At 34.2% G+C, this 24,116-nt stretch overlaps 3 protein-coding genes and 1 long non-coding RNA gene across 4 annotated transcripts; 3 read left to right on the plus strand and 1 right to left on the minus strand.

Moving 5' to 3' along the window:
* The first annotated feature begins 5,690 nt into the window (after positions 1–5,690).
* LOC104114899 (uncharacterized) lies at positions 5,691–9,491 on the plus strand. Its single transcript, XM_009625446.4, has 3 exons — positions 5,691–6,257; positions 7,244–7,388; positions 7,666–9,491. Exons 2-3 carry the CDS (start codon positions 7,250–7,252, stop codon positions 9,093–9,095), a joined length of 1,569 nt encoding a protein of 522 aa, XP_009623741.1. The 5' UTR covers positions 5,691–6,257; positions 7,244–7,249; the 3' UTR covers positions 9,096–9,491.
* A 6,263-nt stretch (positions 9,492–15,754) lies between these two features.
* On the plus strand, positions 15,755–18,066 carry LOC104114900 (zinc finger protein ZAT1-like). Its single transcript, XM_009625448.4, has one exon. It carries the CDS (start codon positions 16,084–16,086, stop codon positions 17,533–17,535), a length of 1,452 nt encoding a protein of 483 aa, XP_009623743.1. The 5' UTR covers positions 15,755–16,083; the 3' UTR covers positions 17,536–18,066.
* A 1,577-nt stretch (positions 18,067–19,643) lies between these two features.
* Positions 19,644–20,776, plus strand: LOC104114901 (uncharacterized). Its single transcript, XM_009625449.4, has one exon. The coding sequence runs from the start codon at positions 19,765–19,767 to the stop codon at positions 20,551–20,553; it is 789 nt and encodes a 262-aa protein (XP_009623744.1). The 5' UTR covers positions 19,644–19,764; the 3' UTR covers positions 20,554–20,776.
* Positions 20,777–21,063: 287 nt separating this feature from the next.
* LOC138907201 (uncharacterized) lies at positions 21,064–23,267 on the minus strand. The gene is made up of 2 exons (XR_011414977.1): positions 22,728–23,267; positions 21,064–22,372 (listed from the first exon to the last, which is right to left on the minus strand). It is a non-coding gene; the product is annotated as an uncharacterized lncRNA (long non-coding RNA).
* Between the last annotated feature and the right edge of the window lie 849 nt (positions 23,268–24,116).

A 24,116-nucleotide genomic window follows, 5' to 3' on the forward strand; every position in this document is an offset into this window, starting at 1 on the left:
ATAAAATAAGACGATCTCTACAATCAAAACTATTGACTCCGAAATCAATAGAATTACTAATGACCCAAGACACTCTAACAAAAAGAATTACTATGGTAGAGCAGCATTCCCAGATGTTCAATTCGAAGAAGATATCTATTTAACTAGCACCAGTAATAATGAAACTAGAATCACATAATGGAACATAGATGGATTGGCAGAAAGCCAAATTTATAAAAAGCTCCATGAAATAGGAATTGCAGTTACCACTTATAAAATTAAAAATGCATCAGACAAATATGATGCAACATTAATAATTTCAGGATTTACTGGTGTATTAAAAAAATTGGTGGGACAATTATCTCTCCGAAGAAAATAAAAATCAAATCCTAGGAGCCACTACAGTCGCAACTGTAGTAAAAACCGAATTAGGAATGCAAGTTGCAAATCAAGAAGCTAGAGAAGATGCTTCCGCAAATTTAATCTATTGTATTGCTAAACATTTTATTGGAGAACCAAAATTTTTCCAAGACAGGAGTTTAGAACTTCTTAACTGCCCAAAATTAACAGATTTTAGGTGGTATAAAGATATGTTCGTAGAAAAGGTAATGATTAGAGAAGACTGCAGTAGTGCTTTCTGGAAAGAAAGATTTAACAACGGTCTACAAAGATTATTTACCAAAAAAGTAAGAACAAAAATCAAAGATAGATTTAACGGACAAATCCCTTATGATAATCTTACATATGAAGATTTAATCAGTTTTATTAATGTAACATGTCTTGACTTATCTACAGACCTAAAACTTAAAAGTCTTATTAAAAAGGACAGACTTCAATCCAAAACGGAGTTAGGAAGTTTCTGCCAAGACTTTGGTTTTAAAACAATAGATGCTCCATCTAAAAGAGCAAAACAACAAAAATCTTCTGAAAAATCCAAAAGACGTCATAAACATAACGAAAAGAAGGAAGGAACCCCTAAAAAGAAAAGGTTCAAAAGGCATTCCAAAAAAGAACACGGTGACAAATGTTGGTCATGTGGAAAGACAAGGCATAGAGCTAATGAATGCCCAGTCACCAACAAGAAAAAGAAAAAGGTTAACACCTTAGAAATTGATGAAAATACTAAAGAAAAGTTGTTCGCTATTCTTGAACAAAATGATAACAGCACATCATCATCATCATCAGATGAAAGTTATTTTGACAGTGACAATGAATTAATCAATATGGCTTACAGCTCAGACAACAGCAGTAGCTCTAAAGAAGACAATTGTAGCTGCACTGGTACAATATGTGTGTGCGGTCAAAATTCTATTAAAGTAATTACTAATGACTCCAAAGAAGTCTTATTTGATATTATTAATTACATTGATGATGAAGATATTAAAAGAAAGTATTTGACGGAACTAAAAAATATCATCATTAATCAAAAAGGAAATCATCATAACATAGAACCCTTTAATATGAAAGAGGATATGAGTAGATTTTCTACTATTCAGCATCTACATATTGAATTAAAATATCTGAAAGAGGAAATAAAATCGGTTAAGCTTAGACTTGACAAAATAGAAATGGAAAATCTCACAAAATAAATACTACAAGCAGCCAATAAGAAATAAACAATTGGTGAATATTTCACAGAAGATGATAATTTCAAAAATGATGACGACTCAATCATCAATCAATATGAAACAGGAAGTGGTACAGCTGTGGCCAAAATTACAAGAGTAAAAGCCCAAAGCTACTATATTCCCATCATCTTAAAGGTAAAAGATATCACGCTAAATAAATTAGCACTACTAAACTCAAGTGCAGATAGAAACTGCATAATGGAAGGAATAATACCAACCAAGTACCTTGAAACAAGTACTACAAAATTATATTCCGCCACAAGAGAAAAATTAAAGATAAATTATAAGTTATCAAAAGCACACATCTGTAATGATAGAATCTGTTTTATAAATGATTTTGTAATAACTAGGGATATAAATAAAGAAATTATCCTAGGAATACCATTTATAACCCAGATTAAACCATATCATAGCAACCTGGATGCAATTTACACCACAATATTAGGAAAAGAAATAAAATTTCCTTATCTTAATTCTATCTGCAAAGAGGAAAGTGACTTCCTCAAATCAAAAACCATTTTTAAAATAAATCTGCTTTCAAATCAGGAAAATTATTTAAAAAACGATATAAAAATTCATAAAATTGAACAAACTTTAAAAAACCCCGGAATGAAGGAAAAGATTAAACATTTTCAAGAAAAACTGGAACTTGAAGTTTGTTCATAATTACCCAATACCTTCTGGGAAAGGAAAAGACATGTAGTTGAACTACCTTATATAAATGAATTCACAGAACAGGCCATACCCACTAAGGCTAGGCCTATTCAAATGAATCATGAACTTATGAAAATTTTCAAAAACGAAACCAATGATCTCCTTAAAAAGAAGATTATAAGACCATCAAAATCACCTTGGAGCTGTGCAGCTTTCTACGTTAATAATAGCGCAGAAAAGGAAAGATGAGCTCATAGACTTGTCATTAATTATAAGCCATTAAATAAAGTTCTACAATGGATTAGGTACCCGATACCTAATAAAAGAGATTTGTTAAAAAGAACTTACAAAGCTAATATCTACAACAAATTTGACATGAAGTCAGGTTTCTGGCAAATTCAAATTAGCGAAAAGGATAAATATAAAACTGCTTTCAATGTCCTCTTTGGACAATATGAGTGAAATGTTATGTCTTTCGGGTTAAAGAATGCCCCATCAGAATTTCAAAACATTATGAATAATATATTCAACGCATATAGTAATATGTTGATAGTTTATATTGAAGATGTTCTAATATTCTCATAGGACATAGATTCTCATTTTAAAATACTTAAATACATTCTTTAAGATTATAAAACATAGTGGTTTAGTAGTAAGTGCTAAGAAGATTAAGTTGTTTCAGACAACCATCAGATTCTTAGGACACGACCTAGACCAAGGAACCTACAAACCAATCTGTAGAGACATTGAGTTCTTATCCAAGTTCCCCGATGAAATAACAGACAAAACCCAATTACAAAGGTTCTTAGGAAGCCTTAACTACGTTGCAGACTTCATCCCTAACATTAGAAAAATTTGCGAACCACTATATAAGCGTCTTAGGAAAACCCCAATTCCATGGAGTATAGAACAAACAGGCACCGTTAAAAGGGTCAAGTCAGTTGTTCAAAAACTTTCATGTCTAGGTATTCCTAATCCGGAGGCATTCATGATAGTCGAAACGGACGCTTCTGATGAAGGGTACCAATTCAAAGGGTCATAGGTTTTATAATCAAGATTATAAAATAAACGTGGAATTTAAAGCATAAGTTAGAAACACTTACAAGATAAGAGCTTTATAAAGGATCATAGATTTGATAATCAAGATTATAAAATAAATGCGGAATTTAAAGCATAAGTCAGAAATACTTACAAGATAAGAGTTTTATTCAAACATAGGCAAACATTTTATAGAGAGGGGAGAGAAAGGATAGAAAGAAAATCTTGGAAAATTTTCTGATGTCTATTGATTACAATTTGAAAGCCTTTTATAGACTTCGAAAAGTTGTTAAGTTAAAGGGGAGAGAAAGGGTCGTCTTCTACTTTGTTGAAGGAGCATGTACTATTCTTGTCCTTTTGTGCTTGTCATTATCAAGTAACTCTTTCTTTTCCGAAGAGTCGTTTGCTTTTTTGAAAAGTTGTTTTGTCTTTGTCGGTTGAAGAAGAGTCATTTGTCCTTTTGTAAAGGGGCAAGGTGCTATTCTTCCTCTAAATAGGCATGGTAGGCTTGGGCTATCCCTTGTGGATCTTCCATGTCTCCATTGTTTTCTGCTAAGGAAGATGCTAATGATGTGTCACGACCCGGAATTCCTACCGTCGGGATCGTGATGGCGCCTAATATTTCACTTGCTAGGCAAGCCAACGTTAGAGAATCATTAAACCAATCCTTATTCCATTCAGAAAATAACAACAATTAGCTAAGATGAAATATAGTGAGTGCGGAATAATATAAAAATTTTATTAACTACTACCACCCGGATCTGGAGTCACAATTCACGGGCATTCTAGAATTCACTACAAGTAATAGTCTGAAAGAAATACAACTGTTTGGATGGAAGAAATAGTAAAACAGAAAAGATAGGCGGGGACTTCAAGGTCTGTGAACGCCGACAGATCTACCTTGAGTCTCCGGATAGTGGGTCCAACAGCTAAAATCTTGATCAATCCGAGCCGGTACCAAAATATACACAGAAAGTGCAGAGTGCAGTATCAGTATAACCGACCCCATGTACTGGTAAGTGTCAAGCCTAACCTCGACAAAATAGTGACGAGGCTAAGACAAGGCACCTACAAATCAACCTGTACAATTTAACAGTGTATATACAAGTAACAGCAATGAAAAGCTAGACAGGTAATATCGGGAGGGGGAACATGCTGAGGAAAATACGAGATAAGGAACTACAACAGAATAATGACTGAAACAACCAATGTACTATGAATCAATAGGAACAACGAATACAGTAAAGGAAAACAAATTGCACGGCATCACCCTTCGTGCTTTTACTCTCAACCTCACCTTAAAATCAATAGAAACGGCACGACATCACCCTTCATGCATTAACTCTCATATCATGGCACGACATCACCCTTCGTGCATTAACACTCACAATATGGCACGGCATCACCTTTCGTGCTTTTACACTCACAATATGGCACGGCATCACCCTTCGTGCTTTAACACTCACAATATGGCACGGCATCACCCTTCGTGCATTAACATTCTCCCTTACCATAATGCAATGAATAAATAACAACATGGAGATAGAATAACAAGTACAAGCTTTACTTCAACATTAGATTCCACAATATCAATCTCGACTTCAAAATAAATACTCAATTATCACCAGAAGATCCGTAAGCATGATAAGAACGATTAATTTAACGACATTAGACTAAACATGTAGCAATTAGGCATAAGAAAGAGACAATATAAGAAAAACGGGAGAAACAGGAAAAACAGGTAAATTGGCGGCGCATAAGTACTCGTCACCTCACATATACGCCGCTCACATGAATTTCACATAGCAAATAATCTGAGGTTCCTATTTCCCTCAAGTCAGGGTTACTCTAATCTGAGGTTCCTATTTCCCTCGGTTCTGAACTCGGTATCTAGTCCTCGTGATTTAGTCTGTTCCGTTATGAGGCCGTCCTTCGATGCAATCTCCCGGTCTCGATCAAATAGTAAAATCGGGTGGGTCCGATTTTAACCGTATACAATATGTTTTCCAAACAAAATTTTATTCACTGAACTAGAGTATATCTTTTTCTGCACAAATATAATGAAATAATCATAAAGTCACTGGAGTTCGAACAAGTGAAATTACAGTTGTAATTTCTTACCCCTTAGCACCACGCGAGTGACTAATTAATTTCTAAAGAAATTAGGCTAATGAATATTGGAAAAAGGATTAGGCAACAAAATCACAGGGGAATGCAGCCATTAATTATTATGCAAACTAGCCTCGGTTATTTTTTTCTTGTTACCAAACTAGCTCGGTTATTTGGCGCAAATATTTTTAGACCACCCGCTTTACTATTTCCGGACGCGCCAATAACAGATTTCGCTACCAGCTTTTTATTGTCAACGAATTCCCCCCAATTCCAATCCTTACTATTCTTCCCCTCAAATCGACCTCGATTTTTCTTCTCGACCTTCAAATCAATCTTTCATTTGTCTAATTCGTTCTCTTCTCTATCCATCTATACTTTTTTCGGCTATAGCAGTTTTGAAAATCAAATTTCGATTTTAGGGTTTCAGATCTCCTCTATTTTTTCTATAGATCTGTTCAATTCCGAGTTCTTTTTGTAAAATTAATTGTTATTATATCTTAATTTCGTTTTTTCTCCATTGATTTCTCTGGGTTTTTTAAAGAAAAATAGGGTTGATCTTCTTCCGATATAAATAATCTGCGGATTTGGAATTTCTTGTTCAATTTTAAATTCTTTGAACCAATTTTTGATTGATTTAATTAATTTAATTTTTAATTGAAGAGTTGTATCTGAACTTGGGGATCTAGAGTTAGGGTTTTCATAAAAAATTGCAATTCATACTTTTACCTCTCGATTTTCCCCCCCCAAAAAAAAAGAAAATTACAATTTTACCCGTATTTATATTGCTGTCCTCAAATTGAAAAATTGGCTAGCTCAGTTTTGACGAAGACCAGCTTCCCGTTCAAGGTACCCGAACCGTCCATCTTTCCCCCTATTTATTTTGCAGTCGTTAAGGTGCAAAAGTAATTTTTGTTACTCCATGTAATTAGACAAACTTATGGCTCTCTTTTCCAGCTTTTCGTTCTTTAGGGCCATACTATGATAAAACTGATTTAAGGGGCGTCACTGTTTTATTCCCCTGCCACGTGTCACTAATTTAAAACTTAGTTAGCTACGTATTATTCTGTTCAGCCTTCTTTGCTCGAAAACAGAATGAGCTGTTGTATATGTTATCGCGCTTATCAGTTATCAGTGTGACAGTGTGTAGTCTTGTCTGTATTTGCTACTTGCTCAAACATTTGTGTCACTGTTTCCTGTAAGCTGTTTCTTGTCTGCTAATTTCTGGTCCTAAAAGAAAAATTGATGTTCTTATTCTGTTCCGGTCAGTATCTTTTAGTGCTTGTAACCTTTCATAGTAGATGGGTGCTCTGACTATGCTCGACTTACTATTACTATTAATCAGTGTCACTTATGAGATTGGATTATTTTTATCATGAATGGCTTAGCCTGACATAGCTCAGTTCTTTATTTTTGACAAAGTTGTGACTGTATATCCAAATGCTCTGACTAACAACATCATGTCGGTTTTTCTGTTTATTGAGAGTTGATGTGGTGTTTACCTTTAGTATCTTCTTTTCAGCTAGACAATACAGCTATATATTTAATTAGAATGCCCTTCTGTGCTGTATAGAACTGGGTTGGAATGCTCATTGTTCAGGTTTTCTGTTGAATTTAGTGGTGTTCTAGTGCAATTCTGTGGTCTCTGAAGTATAGTTATTATCCCTTTATTTTCTTGAAGTTATTTTGTGGATGTCTTTTGTGATTATGAAATCATATGTATTGTTACATATTTTTAAACACATGGAACTTGAAGGAATTTCCCCTCTCTGCTAATCTTTGACCTTCTTCCAGTTTACGTTTAAATATCTCATATTTTTTAGTTCCTTGTGTAGCTAATTATGGTGCAAAAAAGGTCGTATGGTGAAGAGGAGTTGTATGAGGTTTCATCTAAGCAACCAAGACATGAACCTAGCTGTCAGTTAGTTTCAGTTTTGGAACTTTCTCGTGAATCAGTGGCTGTGAAGGCTTATGCTTCAGGTAACAAGAGATTATTTTGTTAGTTTGAGATATTCTTTGCACTGCTTTTGCTGCTTTGCGTACCATATTTTAAAATGTTTTCAGTCACTGGTGTAGTACAGTACCCTGTAAGACTTGCCAAGTATTTTTTTAAGGTTGGAGCAGTTTTCTCCAAATCTCTCTTTACAGGCTTGCTCTTTTTAGGAGCAGATTTTGGATGTTAAGTGAATCTTTTAGCTCCATACTCTTTATAGTGTGGGTTCCGATGTATTGATCTGTATCTCTATATCTTTGGTAGGTGGTGATGAGGAAAACTCTTCAAGAACCAATGCTGACAGCAAACCTGATAGTCACAATGTGGCTGAAGCTCTTTTTTCTTCTGAGAAAGAAACTGAGATGGGCATTTATGGCTCTGCTTCTAACTCTTCCTGGCCCACCAGTTGCACCAGTGAGGAAGACATCAGGCCTGAGGCGCGTTTTCACATATTGATGTCTCCTGAATATTACTATTTTGATAATCCGTTCAGGGCCGCTGCTCATCATGGGGAGATGCATTCTTCTCTATTGTGTGATCCTCCTCAAAAGATGGTCCCTATTGGACCTGATTTTCAAGCAGAATTACCCGAATGGGTTGCATTTGGTAATCAGGATAAACTGTACGTGGAGGGCATACATGAAACTCTGTGTCCTTCATCGCAAGCTGATGAAAATAAACTTGCTGGTACGAGTATCATTACAATGCCTGCAATGGAGCTATGTGCAGATCATGGGGAGAATATTGTAGAGAGAGGAGGCGAATGTCCATGTGAAGATATAGGTTCCATAAGATGTGTTCGGCTGCACATCATGGAAACAAGGGAAAAACTAAAGCTAGACCTTGGCGAGGAGACATTTGTTAGGTTGGGTTTTTGTGACATGGGAGAGGTAGTGGCAGAAAAATGGAGTGAAGAGGAAGAGGAATTATTTCATGAGGTTGTATTGTCCAATCCTGCATCACTGGGCAAGAATTTCTGGAACCATCTTGCTATTGAGTTTCCTTCACGGAGCAGGAAGGAACTTGTTAGCTATTATTTTAATGTTTTTATTTTGCGAAAACGTGCTGAGCAGAACAGATTTGATCCACTGAACATAGACAGTGATAATGATGAGTGGCTGGAGATTGTTGGTGATGCTGATCAGGAAGCTAATATGACGGATGAAGATGAGGAGTCTGTGGTTGAATCCCCAGCATATCATAATGATCTCAGTGGCAATGGGATCCATGAGGAGCTCGATAAACATCATGAGGATGTCGGTGATGCTACCTGGGAAGATTATAAGGCTGTAAATGTTTGTAGCACGAAGGTCTTCACTGATGTGCCGGAATCATGTCCTGGTGAGCTGTTTGATAGTAACAGCAGTTATAAACTTAGTTTACAGCCTCAAGACCAAGGCCTATCAAATAAAGTGGTTAAGCAAGAAGTCCAAGATGGCTCCTGTACCACTGTTGCAGCCGGGGTTACTTCAGAATCATCACTAGGGCAGACCAACAATGGTAAATGTTGGGCTAATGATATTACTGGTATGGGCAGTGGCACTGAGCATGATCGTGTGTTTGGGCCATGTAGTTGCAAAGAATGGGATGTTGGGTACTTGAGCTGTTGTGCCAGAAATGAAGTTGATTTGTTACCAACCTGCACTATGATTGAAGAAGTCTTTGGGGATGGAGCCTGGATATACAAGAGTTGAGATGGTTAAGGGTTAAGCTATGTTTTGACATTTACATTCATGCTGTAGACAGAGGCAGGTTTTGTGTGGTTGAATCAATCTGGTGATGCTTCATTTGCAGGTTCCGGTTTTCCTTGTATATTCATAATGCTGGTGGAAGATAATTTTTACTCTCTTCAAGAAATGACATTACAAGGGTGTTACAGGAGCTGATGGATGCTATGCTTTTGGAACTGTACAGTAGCCATTATTTGATTTGCTTAACACCAGTTTCCTGGGAAGCTGTTTTGACTGACAGTAGGTTCTTAGAATTTATTTGTAAAGTTAAACTATGGCCAATTGAGCCATATTTCCAAAAAAGGGGGATGAAGATCCTTTTAAAAATTCTTATATACGTAAATTTAGTTGTTTTGTACAGTCGCGGATTTCCTCTCTTTTTATGTTCCCTTGTCCTCTCCTTTGTCTATTTCTCAGCTCTACAAAGGAAGACCTTTGATATGGGTAATAAGAAATTAACCAACATTGTACAAAGCTTCACTGGATAATCTTGTTTCGTGAAGGTATTCGTACCAGAAGTTTTAAGGATATAAGCTCTTAGCCTTTTAAAGCTCTGACTGATTAACCAACATGCTGTTTTTGCTTCTGGCCGAGTACTAAGACCATCAAAATGCATTCTTTCATGGAAGGATGGTTTTTAACCTCTACACCTTGTGGCATGCGCCTACCAAGCTTTCGAGTGTATCATTAAACTTAGAGGAGTTGGTTGTGTTGAGAGTGAAGTATAAACTACTTGATTGACTTGACGGCATTAAATACTGATACTCTATTGAAAAGAAGAAAAGAGCATGTCATGTAATAAGACTTAAACTTGTAGAAATAAATCATCTATTAGTATTATTTTTGTCACCTTTGGAATTTGAACTTTCTCTTCAAACCCTTATATTCAAAGTTCACACCCATTTCATTGACCACTTAGGTATACCATATAGTAGATACTTTTATTATGAGATAGTGGATTTACTCTTATCTATACTTTTAAAAAAAATTCAATAATGCGTATAGGAGTAGTATATAATATGAGTAAGCAGACACGTACACCTGTTATGACGATGCGCACACACTCACTGACTCACGGATGCAACTGTGGGCTATGACGCTCAGTGTCAACATGTACATCAGCAGCCCTTAGATGCAGCCGGGGGCAGTGCTAATTGCAGCAGATATCTGTGTATGCTTTTTAGTGGTTATGCATTAGAATACAAGGCCTCTTTGACTCTGCTATCTCAAGCTTTCGTCCAGTGTATTTTGTTTTATAAAAAGGAAAAGTTGCACTTTCCGATACATTCCGATCCGTTGTTATAGTAGTAATGTATATGACATTCTCTTAATACAGTACTAAGTTAATTTAACTTTATATTTCATTACTAAACAAATTCCATCATGCTAGGTAGAAATGAAGGAAAAGCCATCAACATATGTTATACTAGTACAAAGAAACTATTTTTAATTCTGGCACCCAAAGGGGAAGTAGCAAGTAGTCGGGGGTGTTCTTTACTTGGTTATATATAAGAGAAAAAATCTTCAATAATCTATCAAGTCAAAGAAGTAGTGGAAGAGTGCTCTACCCTAACCAATTTTAGTTTTGCATGATCCATCCAAAGGAACAGGTAAGGAAAGGTCCCACGTAATAACTTCAGTTGGGATTTTCAATTTTCTTTTTAATTTCATATATGAGTATTTCCTAAGCATTGCTGGTGAGAACTTGCTATGAACACATGAGCAATTATTATCTGTATAAAGTAACACATGCACCTTTATGATTATTACCCTTTTATAACCACAAAAAGAGAAAAGAAGTAAAAAATAAAATATGTATCTTTATGTATCTACTCTACTTGCGTACTTATTTTCCGTTGTTAAACTAAGAGAGGCAAAAGCAGGCCACAGTTAAAAAGGTGCAAATTTCCTCTTTTAAAGCAGCGCGACCTATTATTAGGAAATTGTTTTTTTCTTTTTTAAAGTAGGTCGTATGTTTATATGCAGCGTATAGTTAAATAATATTCTGCAATTTTCTCATCCCCTTTCCGTCGTTTTTCATTTCTCTACGAACATATATGCTTATGTAAGACAGATATATAGTCTACGCCGTTACTTGATTATTTTATTGAGTATCTGCTATCTCTCACTGATATATATATATATATATATATATATATTGAAATTTGAACCATGGACTTCAATAAGTTTTACTCACCTCATTAACCGCTTAGTCATGCTCTTTATTTCTTTCAATTTATATGGGCCGTTTTTTCCTTTTAATTTATAAAGGTAGTTTTTCTTTTTTGAGTGTTTTTAGAATTTCTACTGAAATAACACGTTATCTAACTTCTGTAAACTAAGAGATACAAGCGTGAAATCTCAAAAGCCTAACCACCAAAGAAAATACTAGTAGCTAGTTGTTAATATGTTTTATATTTGTTAAAGGATTGACGTGCTTCTCATTAATGAACTTTACTTATAATCCAATTCTTTATTAATCATGGACTGGTGTCACCTAGCTATAGCCAGATCTCATATTCACATAATATAGTGGACCAATTAAGCTAAAGATTAGCTTTACTTTACTGGTACTAGTGAATCACTCTTAAGTTATATATATCACATTAACTTTGTTTTTTGCTTGCGAGGAAGTGAAGCTCCTCAACAAGTCTCCTCCATCTGTGACCGACAAGGCTAGGTAGCTCTTGCTTTGACTTGAGGTAAAAGGGATGTATCACGAGATGGACAATTTTTTATTTTTTTAATTATAAATTATGATGTTCGAATCAGCTTGAATGCACGTTATAATTATTCGTCCGATATTTATTATTTTACATCAGCACAAATATCATGTAGCTCTGTTCGCCAAATTTTACATAGGTGGGGAAGGAAAGTACCTAATATTGTTTGTCTCTGCTAGAATTTAACAAAAAATAATTATGTAATTTATTTCTTCATGGAAGAAAAAGAAAGAATTAATTACAATACCCAATTAGGAAATTCCAAAAGAGTTAATTGCCTTACATTTTGGCCTTTAATTTTACTTCGTAATTTTAAATAGGTACTATTGAAAAAAGCCTTTCTACTTTTATAAGGTAGGGGTAAGGTATGCGTATTCACTATCCTCCCCAAAATACTGGTAATATAAATACTGGTTATGTTGCCAAAGAGTCCATAGGAGCAAGGGAAGATATATAGAGAGAGGAGATTATGGGGCACGTGAACCCATGGTCTCTCCTCAAAATTAGATATTTTATATACATATTTTCTAAAATTGGTATAATATTAACTGTTGGCACCCATACTACAAGAAGGTTGAATGGTGAACTTGATTAAATGTTGAATTATTTACCAAGAGGAAGGGGGATCAATTTTCACTTAATACATTTTTTCCTTATTTTCTTTTAGTAGTACACCCATGTATTGAAAATCTTAGATTCGCCTATGTACAGGACTAGTATAAATAATCCACTGAAATTTTGTAGAAAGGAGCTAATTAACTCAAGTCCTACCGTAGATTACGTTTAGAAAATTAAACCTAATGACAACATCTATGAAGCTGTGAATTAACTGCAATTTTGGATTTATACTCTATGACAAAAAGAGAAATTAGTTGCTGAAATATACAGCCTTGACAATCTTGTAACAAAGAGAAGACAGAAGAAGAGAAATATACAAGAGTTGTTAAAGCTTTAGATTTAGGGAATTTTGGATGCTAGTTCCCAGTCTTTGTAGCCAGAGGAAATTATTTTTGTCCAGTATTAATAGTAATTCTAAAAATTCACCCATTTCCCCTTCCTCCTAATGTAGTGGGAGATATAGGCGGAGCAAAATCTAAAGTTTATGAATTTTGAATTTTTTATTAAAATTATAGCTCGTCTTAATTATTAAATTTGTAATATATATATATATATATATATATATATATATATATATATATATATATATATATATATATATATATATAAATGAATTTTTTAATTATAAATATAATATTTAAATAAAATTAATATGTTCGACCGAACCCGCACCTAATAAGCTAGTTCTGTCTGCACAAGGTTTCTAGGATAGATGAGCAAGCTTGACTGAGCAAGCATAAAGACAAAGTAGGGCATCTTGATGTTTCTCATGGGTATGGGAGAAAGACAAGGAGTGGCCAAATTAACTTTACTTGGAAGAGTGTCAGTTGTCAATATATATATATATATATATATATATATATATATATATATATATATATAGCATCCACTTTTGGAAAAACAAAACACCCAAAAGACTTCTTCACTCTCAAGTGAAGTCACTTTGAGCAATAACATATGCTATATCTTTATGTGCTTAATCATTTTACAATTGTCTTCTTTTCCTGATGCTGCATTATGTATATTAGCAGGCTTTTCATTTCTTATACTTAACAAAACCTTAATGTGGTTGTATAGATGACCTATCTTAGTGCTATCTAGCTAGCTAGTCAAGTGGTATGTAGTAATAAATTGAGCCACATGGTAGAAGGTCATCAAAGTAGGAGATTCTAATTAATTTCTACAAGATTTTGCATCTGTTTGTCAAAATTATCAAGATGCAATTAGGATATCAAATTAACATGTAGATTCATAGGACATGCACTTGACACCAGTTGGTTTGGTGCAACACCTTAATTAAGGAGAAGTGGTTGAGCAGCTTTCTCACCAGCTATGTATCTAGTAAGTCAGCTAGAGGAAATGGGGAAAACAATGAGAAAATGTTATTCTATTTAGCGCATGTTTCATAGTACTAGTTACCATAGGCGGATACTAACATATATTAACACCGAATTCATCTTAATCCATCACTTTCAATACTTAATATAAATTTATGTATAAAAAGTCATTAAAATTATAAACGAATAGGTTTAAACTCATAATTTTTGTAATATATAGGTTCAATGCTAGAAATATTAAAGATTAAACACATAAAATTTAAATTTTGAATCCGGTTCTGCGATTTAGCACACTCAATTTAAACTATCTTTGATTGGGAGTAAAATAAGTAGTAGCTGCAATACTATTATCTTTCTATAGCTCCACAATGATTTCAATTTTTTTTATTTTATTTTTGTTAAACATCAAGAACTTCACTTCCTTTTATGTAGTTACCATATGACTTAGCAAAAAACTACTATATCTCTTAATTTTTTCAGTGTTTCATACGAATTAGTCAAAATTTGAATTTTAAAACAATTTCACCATGACATGTCAGCCATATTTGTGGTTATTTACCATTTAACGCAAGTTATCAAACAGTGTTTTCTTCTGAATTTTTAATTAATCAATGCTAACTATCAATCTAGAGAAACTAAAATTTAGTCAAGAACTCGCCTTTTAATATCCAAGATTCTTCAGCCAATCACAAGACAATTTTGCCACACACAATCATCATAGTGCATGTATTGTGTATAGTTCACAAGCCAAAGTTAGGCACAAAATAATGTGCAAGCACATGTTTGATCTTTTAAAAATGTTTGTTTATTACGGTTTTAAGTAGAGAAGGAAATAAAGGGTGGTCTTTCTGTTCCTCGTAATCACACACATATATTTATATATTTATATTTAAACGTATAACTACTACTCTCCGAGCAATGTGCTACTGCTTAGCAAAAATCAAAATGAATAAATAGACAAGTTCACAGCTAAAGTTGCACTAATATTGCCGGCTAAAATAGGCACAAAAGGTAAGGAACTTTCATCACGTACCTCCCAAAATTGTGATTAGTTTGTCCTTAATATTAAGACATATTCACGTTGCGGTTAGTGCTATGAAAGCCGGCTTTAGCTGCTAACAACTAATTAATTAAGGCCGGCAACTTTTCTCACTTCATCTAATTAGCTCTCGTTGCTGTCAACTTTGTGCTACAACTTAAGTTTATGATACTAATCAATACAAGTACTATATGCTAATTGAAGCTAAATTCAAGAATTTCTTTTGGGTTGGCCTATGATTAATAAGTAAATAATTAAATGCCTTCAAGGAAGTAACAACAGTACTGGAAACTGACATGCAGGACCAGAATAAGGATAGAACAAGTCTTAGGAGAAATTTAACTTATATATACTGACGACACCGGAAGATTTTTGAACTATTAATATATTTAACAAGTTATAATAGATAGTTTTTAGGTTATTTGTGATTTGACGGTGTAAGAATTTTATTAGACCATAAATATGTAGTAGAATTACCATGTTATAGTAGATAGTTTTTAGGTTATCGCTATACTGTTTTATGACAATGTAAGAATTATATTTGATCATGAATATGGGGAAGAAGTTAAACTCATAAAATAATAGAAATAGAAAAGAAATAAGTTTAACATAAGATTAAAAGAATAACAGCCAAAGACAAAGAGTGGAACCTTTAATTTTCTTATTTTTTAATTTTGGTCTCACTTTGAGTTGTGGGCTTCTTTAATAGCAAAGACAAAGGAAAGAATAGTTATTGAGAGCAGTTCTAAGTTATTTTGAGCATTAGCTAGCTAAGCTCGGTTGTCAGCTCAACACAATAGAGATGCTAAATAGGAGGATCAATCTCAGCCGTTGGATTTGGGTTGGCGTAGTATTGTCAGTTGAGTACACGTGCTACTACTATCTTTCCCTTTACCACTTCTTTTTATCTTTGCTTCCATGCATGGATTTCTCCTCCAATTCGCCAAACATAGTGTTGTTCTAAGAGAGAGAAAAACTTAAGAAAGAGAAAGTACTAAAACTGCTCTCTTTCTTTTAAGTTTTCTTTTCTCTTTTTTAGCTTGTTCATCACCAACATAATTTGGATATTTTCTTCATATTATCTACTGTGAGAGCTACTAGCATAATTTGGATAATTTCTACATCCAGAGTTGCATTGTGAGATTGAAAAGAACAAGACTAGGTAAAAGTTGGACTTTTTTTCTTGATCATCTGATCTGATTCTTGATTCTTGAATTTTGATTTGATTCAATTCAATGGGAGAAGATCAAGAAATACTGAAACATGTATGCAAATTCTGCAACAAAAGTTTCAATAGTGGTAGATCATTAGGTGGTCATATGAGGTCTCATATGATTAATTCAACTGATGGAAACACTACAAGAAAAATGCTTCCAATTTTGGATATGGGCACTGAAGCAGGTACTCAAAGTGCTAATTATGTGCTGAGGGAGAATCCCAAGAAGACTTCAAAATTTGCTGAGTCAAGTGAAGAAGATACTTTGCTTCCAAATCAGAAGAACAAAGTATGCAAAGAATGTGGCAAAAGCTTCCAATCTTGGAAAGCTTTATTTGGCCATATGAAGTGTCACTCAGAGAGAATCTCATCAATAAATAACAGTGTGGAACAAGATTCTTGGAATAGTGCTAATGCTAATCAGAAACAAGTTATGGATAGTCAATCTGATACTGAAACAGCAGCACCAAATAAGAAGAAGAGATCAACAAGAAGGTTGAAAAGGTACATGGCTACTACAACTTCCTCTTCTTTAACTGTTGCTTATAATGCTTCTCCTTGTATCTCTGAGATTGAACATGATCAGCTACAAGAGGAAGTTGCTATGAGTTTGATCTTACTTTCAAAAGATGTGGGAAGTTGGGTTGGTCAAAATCATGTCACTGAGTGTTCTGATAACAATTATCAACCACATCAAAATGATAAAGTTGGGAACAAGAGCACAAAATGTAAAGATGGTGAATTGGTCAAGCTGAGGAAAGTCAAAAATGGGAAAACAGAACAAGGTGAGAGCTCCAAGTCAAATGGTCAAAAAAGGGACAAATCACAAGTTCCAACTGATGATGAGAAAAAGAAGAAGATTAAAGTGGACAATGAAAACAGAGTTGTTGAAGAGTTTGAAGTTGAATTTGCTAACAAGTTAGTCAAAAGGAGTGATTTAACTGAGGGTTTCAATTCCAAGAAGATAAAATTTGAGTGTACTACTTGCAATAAGAGTTTCCATTCCTACCAAGCACTAGGAGGTCACAGGGCAAGCCACAAAAATATCAAAGGTGAAAATAGCAGTATTGATATTGAGCACTTGCAAAATAAAGGTGTAGATCATATCAAACTCATCAAAAACTGCAGCAGTGAAAGTGCAATAAATGAAAAGATTGAGACCAATTCTGGATCCAAGAAGCTAAAGAATCATGAGTGTCCAATTTGTTTCAAGATTTTCTCATCAGGTCAAGCTTTAGGTGGTCACAAGAGATCCCATTTGATTGCTGAGGCCAAAAGAAACAATAACCAAGCTGTTGAAATAGTACAGAAACCAATACCAGAAATCAGAAATTTCTTGGATCTAAACTTGCCTGCTCCTGTTGAAGAAGAGAATATGTTGGATTCTAGCAGTGAGAATATTGGTTTCCAGCAATGGTGGATGGAAAACAGTCACAAACATGAGCAGCTACTGGGCCTTATTTCCAATTAATCATTGGGAATTTCATTTAAGGTTCACAAGTGTACAGATTCATTGATTCTTTACATGTTTGAAGTGTTTAAATTCTCAGTAGTAACTTAGTGGTGGCAATATTCAACCCAAATTTGTTTGATCCCTATTCAACCTGCCCAACAACAATATAGTGATATAGCCCGTGTAGTCCCATAAGTGGATCTAGAGAGGGTAGAGTCTACGCAGACCTAGCCCCTACCTTTTGTTGATAAAAAAATCGTTTCCGATAGACCCTCGGCTCCCTGTTCAACATGTCCATTTAACAAATTCAAATTCCATTTTGCTCATTGAACCAGTTAGCAACCCCCCTCCCTTTCTTTTTGTTGGGATCAATTTTATTGTCTTTTACCAATTTTAATTAGGAAATGAAAATTCATATGTACAAGATGTAAGCTTCTTTTTCTATTTAGGATTCTTTTTTTGTTGTGTACATTTTAACTTGATCTTGAGCTAGACTAAATTGTAATGAAGGGTAATTTCTTTTAATGATGTGATAATCTTTTCTTGGAATTGAAGGGAAATTGAGTGAGGTGTTGAAGATGGGACTATGCTATGAAGTCATGAGGGAGAAAAAAAATGCTCCATTATATATTGTAAACAAAGATAAGTGAGCTCAAAGGTGGTTGTTTAGTGACCTACCAAATAACATGACAACCCATCCCATTTCCCTTTCTTATATAGTCTCACAATATGCTAGTGCTTTTCAATTAATATCTTTAATGCTATACACAAAACTCTAGCTTGAACGGTTATCACGCAACTGAAAAAGGAAGACTTAGTAGATTGGACCACCTCTACACTTGAAAGAAATAAATAAATATCAGTAGTAAACTTATCAAGTTTGATTGATTAAATTGCAAAGTTAAGAGTCCTTACACTCCACAATATTCTATATTGTTCATTTACCTAGTCCACTTTAACTACAACACCTATTTCGACGTGCAGTTTGTTTAATACCGGCACTTGACATGTTGGAGATATATAAGACTTAGGATTGATTACATAATTTTCTTGCTAATCGAAAAGTTGCTTCTATTCTATTCTGCTACTATTAATCAGCTTATATGACATTCCCTATATTAGAACATGATAGTTGTGCACTGTTTAACAAAAAAATTCAAGACTTTTGTCTTTCGAATGTTATTACTAACTTATTACAATCTCTTTAGAAATCCGCTTGCCAAAAGATATAATGTTTGAGACAGTCGTAGTTGAAGTATAAGTGATTATTCAAAGGTGGATTTAATCAAATAAATTTGGATGAAAGTGTAAAAAAATGTTGCCAGTTACGTTGCTTGTATTGATTTTCCTATTCTTGGGAATCAGCCCTTGGCACTTTATACCATGTTTGGGTTGAGTTAAAAGAGGAGGGAACTGAAAGAGTAAAAGGAAAAGTTCAGTGTAACGATTTACATTTCCTTTGTGCGGTAAAGAGAAATAGAAATAAAATTGGAGAGTAAAGAAAACGTTGAGTGTAATGAGCTATTTCCTTTAAGCTTTTATCTTCCCAAAATCGTGCGTAAATAGGAAAGTATATCACTTTTAATACCTTTCTGATTACTAAAAATTGGATGTAAGCCATCAAAGTTTACTTAAAGTAAGTAAATTAGTTAGTTTCTGTATTAGCGAATGGAAGTAAACCATCAAAATTTTACTTAGAAAAGTAAACGTTATACGAGTAATATGGAACTTTATACGGAATTAAACTTTTTTATACTTCAGATCAAACAACCCCTTACAGTTTAAAACGTGTAACACGAGTTATTTATGCAATTTTTAACCAATTTCACTTTCTGATTTGGGTAAATTACTTTTGGGATTGTTACACAATTTCACTAATTTGGGCTTAGGCCTCTATACATCATAAGCCGATCATAACAAGGCTGACATTCATTAACAAAAATATATATTTTTAGCTGCTCCCAAAAATAATGAAGTAGCTGATAAAATACATATTTTTTATATATATACTTATATTATATATTTTAACTAGCAATACAATTTATTTCGGTCGACCAATTTTGCCCATTCATTAACTGGACTCTTAACTTGGGCCAGAAAAGAGAAGCAAAAGTTTGGCCCATTCTCTGAAAATGCAATAAACGCAAAACGCGGGCAAAGCAGCCATTGACTAAAATCCATGGCTTAATGTAAAACCTTGTGCTCCTCGTTGATCTCCTCTTTTCCCTTTCTGCTTCTGCAGCTATTATGGCGTCTACAATAACTCGCAGATTTACAACCGAACTTCTTAAAAATCCTTCTTCTTTTTCTTCTCCACTTTCATTCCTCAGGCATCCCAAAACAAACACAAAATTTTCAACCTTCTCCAATTCCTATATCAGATCAACTCCTTTTGTCCAGAGTCAAAGTCAGCTACCATTTCTTGGCACAATTCAAAACTCTATTAAACCCAATATATCACTTTCCCAAAATCAAATTAATTATAAAACCCCCAAATTTCAAGTTCAAGGATTTCTACCGAGATACTTTTCATCTAGTGATGGTGGAAACCCTAAAATCGCTAGTGAGTATCCAAGTCAAACCCCTGAATTTAAGCACCAGGAGATCACAGGACCAACTGTTGAGCGTGACGTTACACCACTTGGAAATGAGACCCGTGAAGTGCTTGATAAAATGCTTAAAACAATGTACAGTTTGAGCAAAGGATTTGCTGTACTTGGGCTTGTACAGCTTGGTTTAGGAGCTTGGATCACTTACAGGACTCAGTCCTCCCCAATTCCCGAGATCTCAATGCAGAGTTTCTTGGCTTTTGGGTTACCATTTTCTCTTGCATTCATGTTGAGGCGAGCGCTGAAGCCCATTTACTTTTTTAGGAAAATGGAAGAACAAGGTAGGCTGCAGATTTTGACTCTTACTCTCCAGGCTGCTAAGCAATTGAACTTGTTTTTTGTTCGCGTTCAGGGTGTTACTTACTCTTGTATTGCTGTTACTTCCCTTGGATTGATCCTTGTTGTATTCTCTAGATTCAGCAATTAATTTTCCGTTGGTATTAAATCATGATCAATAGGGAAGCTGAATAAGAGTTGGCAGTTTTGAATGTTCTGCTCTTTCGATTTGGAAATGAAGCTTTTGTTTCTTGAGAAGTTTTTGGTTGCCCCATGATTTAAGTAGTTGCACGAAATGTTTGATGTTGAATTTGTAAGCTGAATGCTGATAAAGATTTAATGGGAAAGCTTTAGCAATGACTTCTGCAATTCAATGTTGATTACAAAAGAAATCTATCATATCTTACTTTGGTATAAGCATCTGGTATTCGGAACCAACTGGTCCAGCTAATCTGGAATCTGGAATCTGGATTAGTGCCTCGTAGGGATCATTTAATGAGAAGCGCTCCTATCAGGGGTTTCTGCATTCCCAGGACTCGATCTTGAAACTTCTGCTTAAGAGTGGAGGGATCCCATCCGTCTGATCGATCTTACCTTTGTTTTTGCTATTTCACACTTCCATTGATGGAGATATTTGGTCCACCCCTTACAAAACCGGCTGTTCTGTTCGTTTTTTTTTTTTTTTTTTTTTTTTGGTAATTAGTCAAATTTTAATTACCAAGGGAAAAAATATGTACAAACAAATCAAAACCCCTAAAGCTGAACAGCCCTAACCTTAGCACACCTATCTCCTTAACCTCCCCCATCCCTTTTTACAACATGTTTCCAAGCAAACTTAGGGGTAATAGTTCATATTTCTCAAAATTCCAACTATCCTACCATTCCATTGTCCTCTGCCATGTTATGCACAAGATGGAGAAATGGCAGATCAAGTAAAGAACTATGAATCACTTGTAAAGCAACTTAAGCTATATTTGTTATTAACATCTATATCACATCATTTACATCTTGCATGCATTGAAGTAGAACAATTATCTTTACAAAAGTATATAGCTAAGTTGGAAGCTCGGGTTTGATCTTTACATTTGTGACTTATTGTGTTCCTTGAGGAATATAGTAGTAATATCTTTGAAGTTCCGAATGGAGATTGTGTTATCAAGATTGAAAAGAACATATAGTAAATTGTGTTATCTTAAGGACAACATATATAGTAAATCCAACACCAGATTCAGTATGTCTCAGTCTGTGTAGCATAGATATTGGTAAAAAATGTGTCCATTTCAACATGCCTTCTGGTAAAGTGTGTTTGTTGTTTGATTCCGCAAGTCTACTTTTGTTTCGTTTAGAGGAGTTTGATAAATGAGATTTAATTTCCATTTAGAAAAGTCAATTTGAATGTGGTGTATGATGCTGCAAACGCTGATTGTTATATTATCAACTGTTCTACCAGTTCATATAAAATATTCAACATTGAAGTAGGGAACATTATGAGATATTATCGAATATTCTTATACCTAAATTCAATGAATCTAGACATGTTGTAAATCTTGACACGGATTGAATATGATTCCAGAAATCAAGATTGGAAAGAGTAGTTGAGTGATCCAGCTCACATGTGATCTCAAGTTTTACATATTGTTTAATCTTGTTGGAACGCGTAATTATGAGCAATGTAAGTTGCTTGAATCTTCATTTCTTGCACACCTTTTTTAGCGTGTATAATGCGCTATAGGTGATTCGTGTCTTGTCTTAGTGAGAAGTGTTAGGAGTAGATTGTATATTGTAATTTACAAATGGAACTTAGCAGCTAAGAATTAGGGGTTTATGATTTCTTGCTGGTTTCCTGGAAGGTGCTTGGAAGCTGGAAAAGTCATTTTTCCTGAAGGGTTTCTTCTGAATCGACAATTTAATGAGTGGAGTTTCTGTACTTCCTTACAGTGCTTCCTCATTTCTTCTCCCGTTCTCCGATCCTAATCAAATGTAATGTATTAGTGAACGTTCAAATGTAACTGAGCTTGCAAATTTGGTGTGCAGCAGAAACCATGACAAATAAATTCTCAGGACTCTTTTTTGAGATAAATCTCAAACTAATTCAATGTGTCTGCCTTGACAATGAAGTGGGATGACATTCTCTGAAAAGATGAGTTTGCTTATTTTGCACTTTTGAACGAATAAATGAAATAGTAATTGGCATTGATTATTAAATGCCCACACCCTAATGTGAATGTATATGCATAATTAGAATGTAAAAAAAAAAAAAAAAAAAATTGTGAACAAGATTCAACAATTTGTATATATACAAAAGAATTTGTGTTTACATTTTACCTTGCTTACACCGTATAAAGAAGATTCAATTGAACCTCCCCACCACATAGCTCGGCTTGTCATCATTAATACGAGCGACACATGACACTAGTAACAGGGGTCCGACACAAGGGACACGTCTCTTTGTCTTCTAACCAACGACTAACACAAGCAAAATGAAATCCATGGCAACAAGGAGAAAGTATCAAACACATCTCCCCTTTTTTAAAATCTGCAATACAAATAGAACAATCACTGTTTTTTGCTTTAATTTCTTCTTCGCAAACATCTATCACTACTTCAGCAGCTGAATTTTCCGCCGGACATGGGTTTGCCCGAGCTCCTGCTGCTATTTCCACAACATTATTCGAATCAAAGCACCTAAACTTTTTCTTCAATATGATAAATAATGGGACAAGCAAAAAGGCAAAGGTAATCAAGAAGATATAAGTCCCGTTGATTTTTGGCATCGGTTTGGTGGTGACAAATTCGCAGAATTTCGCACGTTGGGCCAAGGAGTTAGAAGATATAGAAGAAGAAGAAAGCAAAGCAAGCTCGTTACGTGTAAGTATTATTAATGATTTAATACGTCATTTTGGCGAACTTAAACTAGTAATTTTTCTTTTTCTTTTTTTCTTAACAGTAACAGGGAAAGAAGTGGAAATTAAAAACTTTTTATTTTGACGTGGACTGGGTCAGGGCTTTACTATTTATGCATTATATGGAGAGGAAACGGTCCAATTTAGCCGAATTCAAAAGTCACCCTCTACGGCCTACGCGCTTCTTTTTCTTTTTCTTTTTATTTTCTCTAGAAAAAGGTTTATTTATACTTTATTTTATTCCGGTCAGATTATTGAGAGGGGCAGTAGTTGTTATTACTACTATTGTACCTCTTGCTACAAAACTTGAACGTTAATATTAAAATTTTAATGCCCAATACTACATTAGAATACAACTAATTTCTTCCAAAAGTAAGCTATACTGCTAGCGTCCGCAACATTTTCAATTGCATCAGAAGAAAAAATAAAATTCAATTGCATGCTCTCCATCCCATTTTATGTGATGCATTGACACAAAGTTTAAGAAAAATAAATTTTTAAAAGATTTGTGACTAAAACAATTACTCTATATTTGTTTTTTTATAAATTATTTTATTAAAATAAAATAAAGAGTCTAAGATTAAATTTATTATAAATATAAAAATATTTCCTCCGTCCAAGTTTATTTATTCACTATTGACTTGGCACATCTTTAAAGAATTAATAAATTGTGGTTATTTTATTATAACCCCTAATTATTATTAAAAAACTAACTTTGACTATTAAAAATCTAAAATATTGGAAAATAATAAGGATAAATTAGGTATAAATTAGTAATTATTTATTAGTTTTCTAAAAAATAAATATTTAT

Source organism: Nicotiana tomentosiformis, chromosome 3 (assembly GCF_000390325.3).
Source record: "Nicotiana tomentosiformis chromosome 3, ASM39032v3, whole genome shotgun sequence".
Lineage (NCBI taxonomy): Eukaryota > Viridiplantae > Streptophyta > Magnoliopsida > Solanales > Solanaceae > Nicotiana > Nicotiana tomentosiformis.

Bases quoted from the DNA above. Each gene is read 5' to 3' on its own strand.
- LOC104114901 (XM_009625449.4), top strand. From the start codon at position 19,765: ATGGCGTCTACAATAACTCGCAGATTTACAACCGAACTTCTTAAAAAT.
- LOC104114900 (XM_009625448.4), top strand. From the start codon at position 16,084: ATGGGAGAAGATCAAGAAATACTGAAACATGTATGCAAATTCTGCAAC.
- LOC104114899 (XM_009625446.4), top strand. From the start codon at position 7,250: ATGGTGCAAAAAAGGTCGTATGGTGAAGAGGAGTTGTATGAGGTTTCA. The intron at 7,389-7,665 runs GTAACAAGAGAT...TATCTTTGGTAG, and splicing joins TGTGAAGGCTTATGCTTCAG to GTGGTGATGAGGAAAACTCT.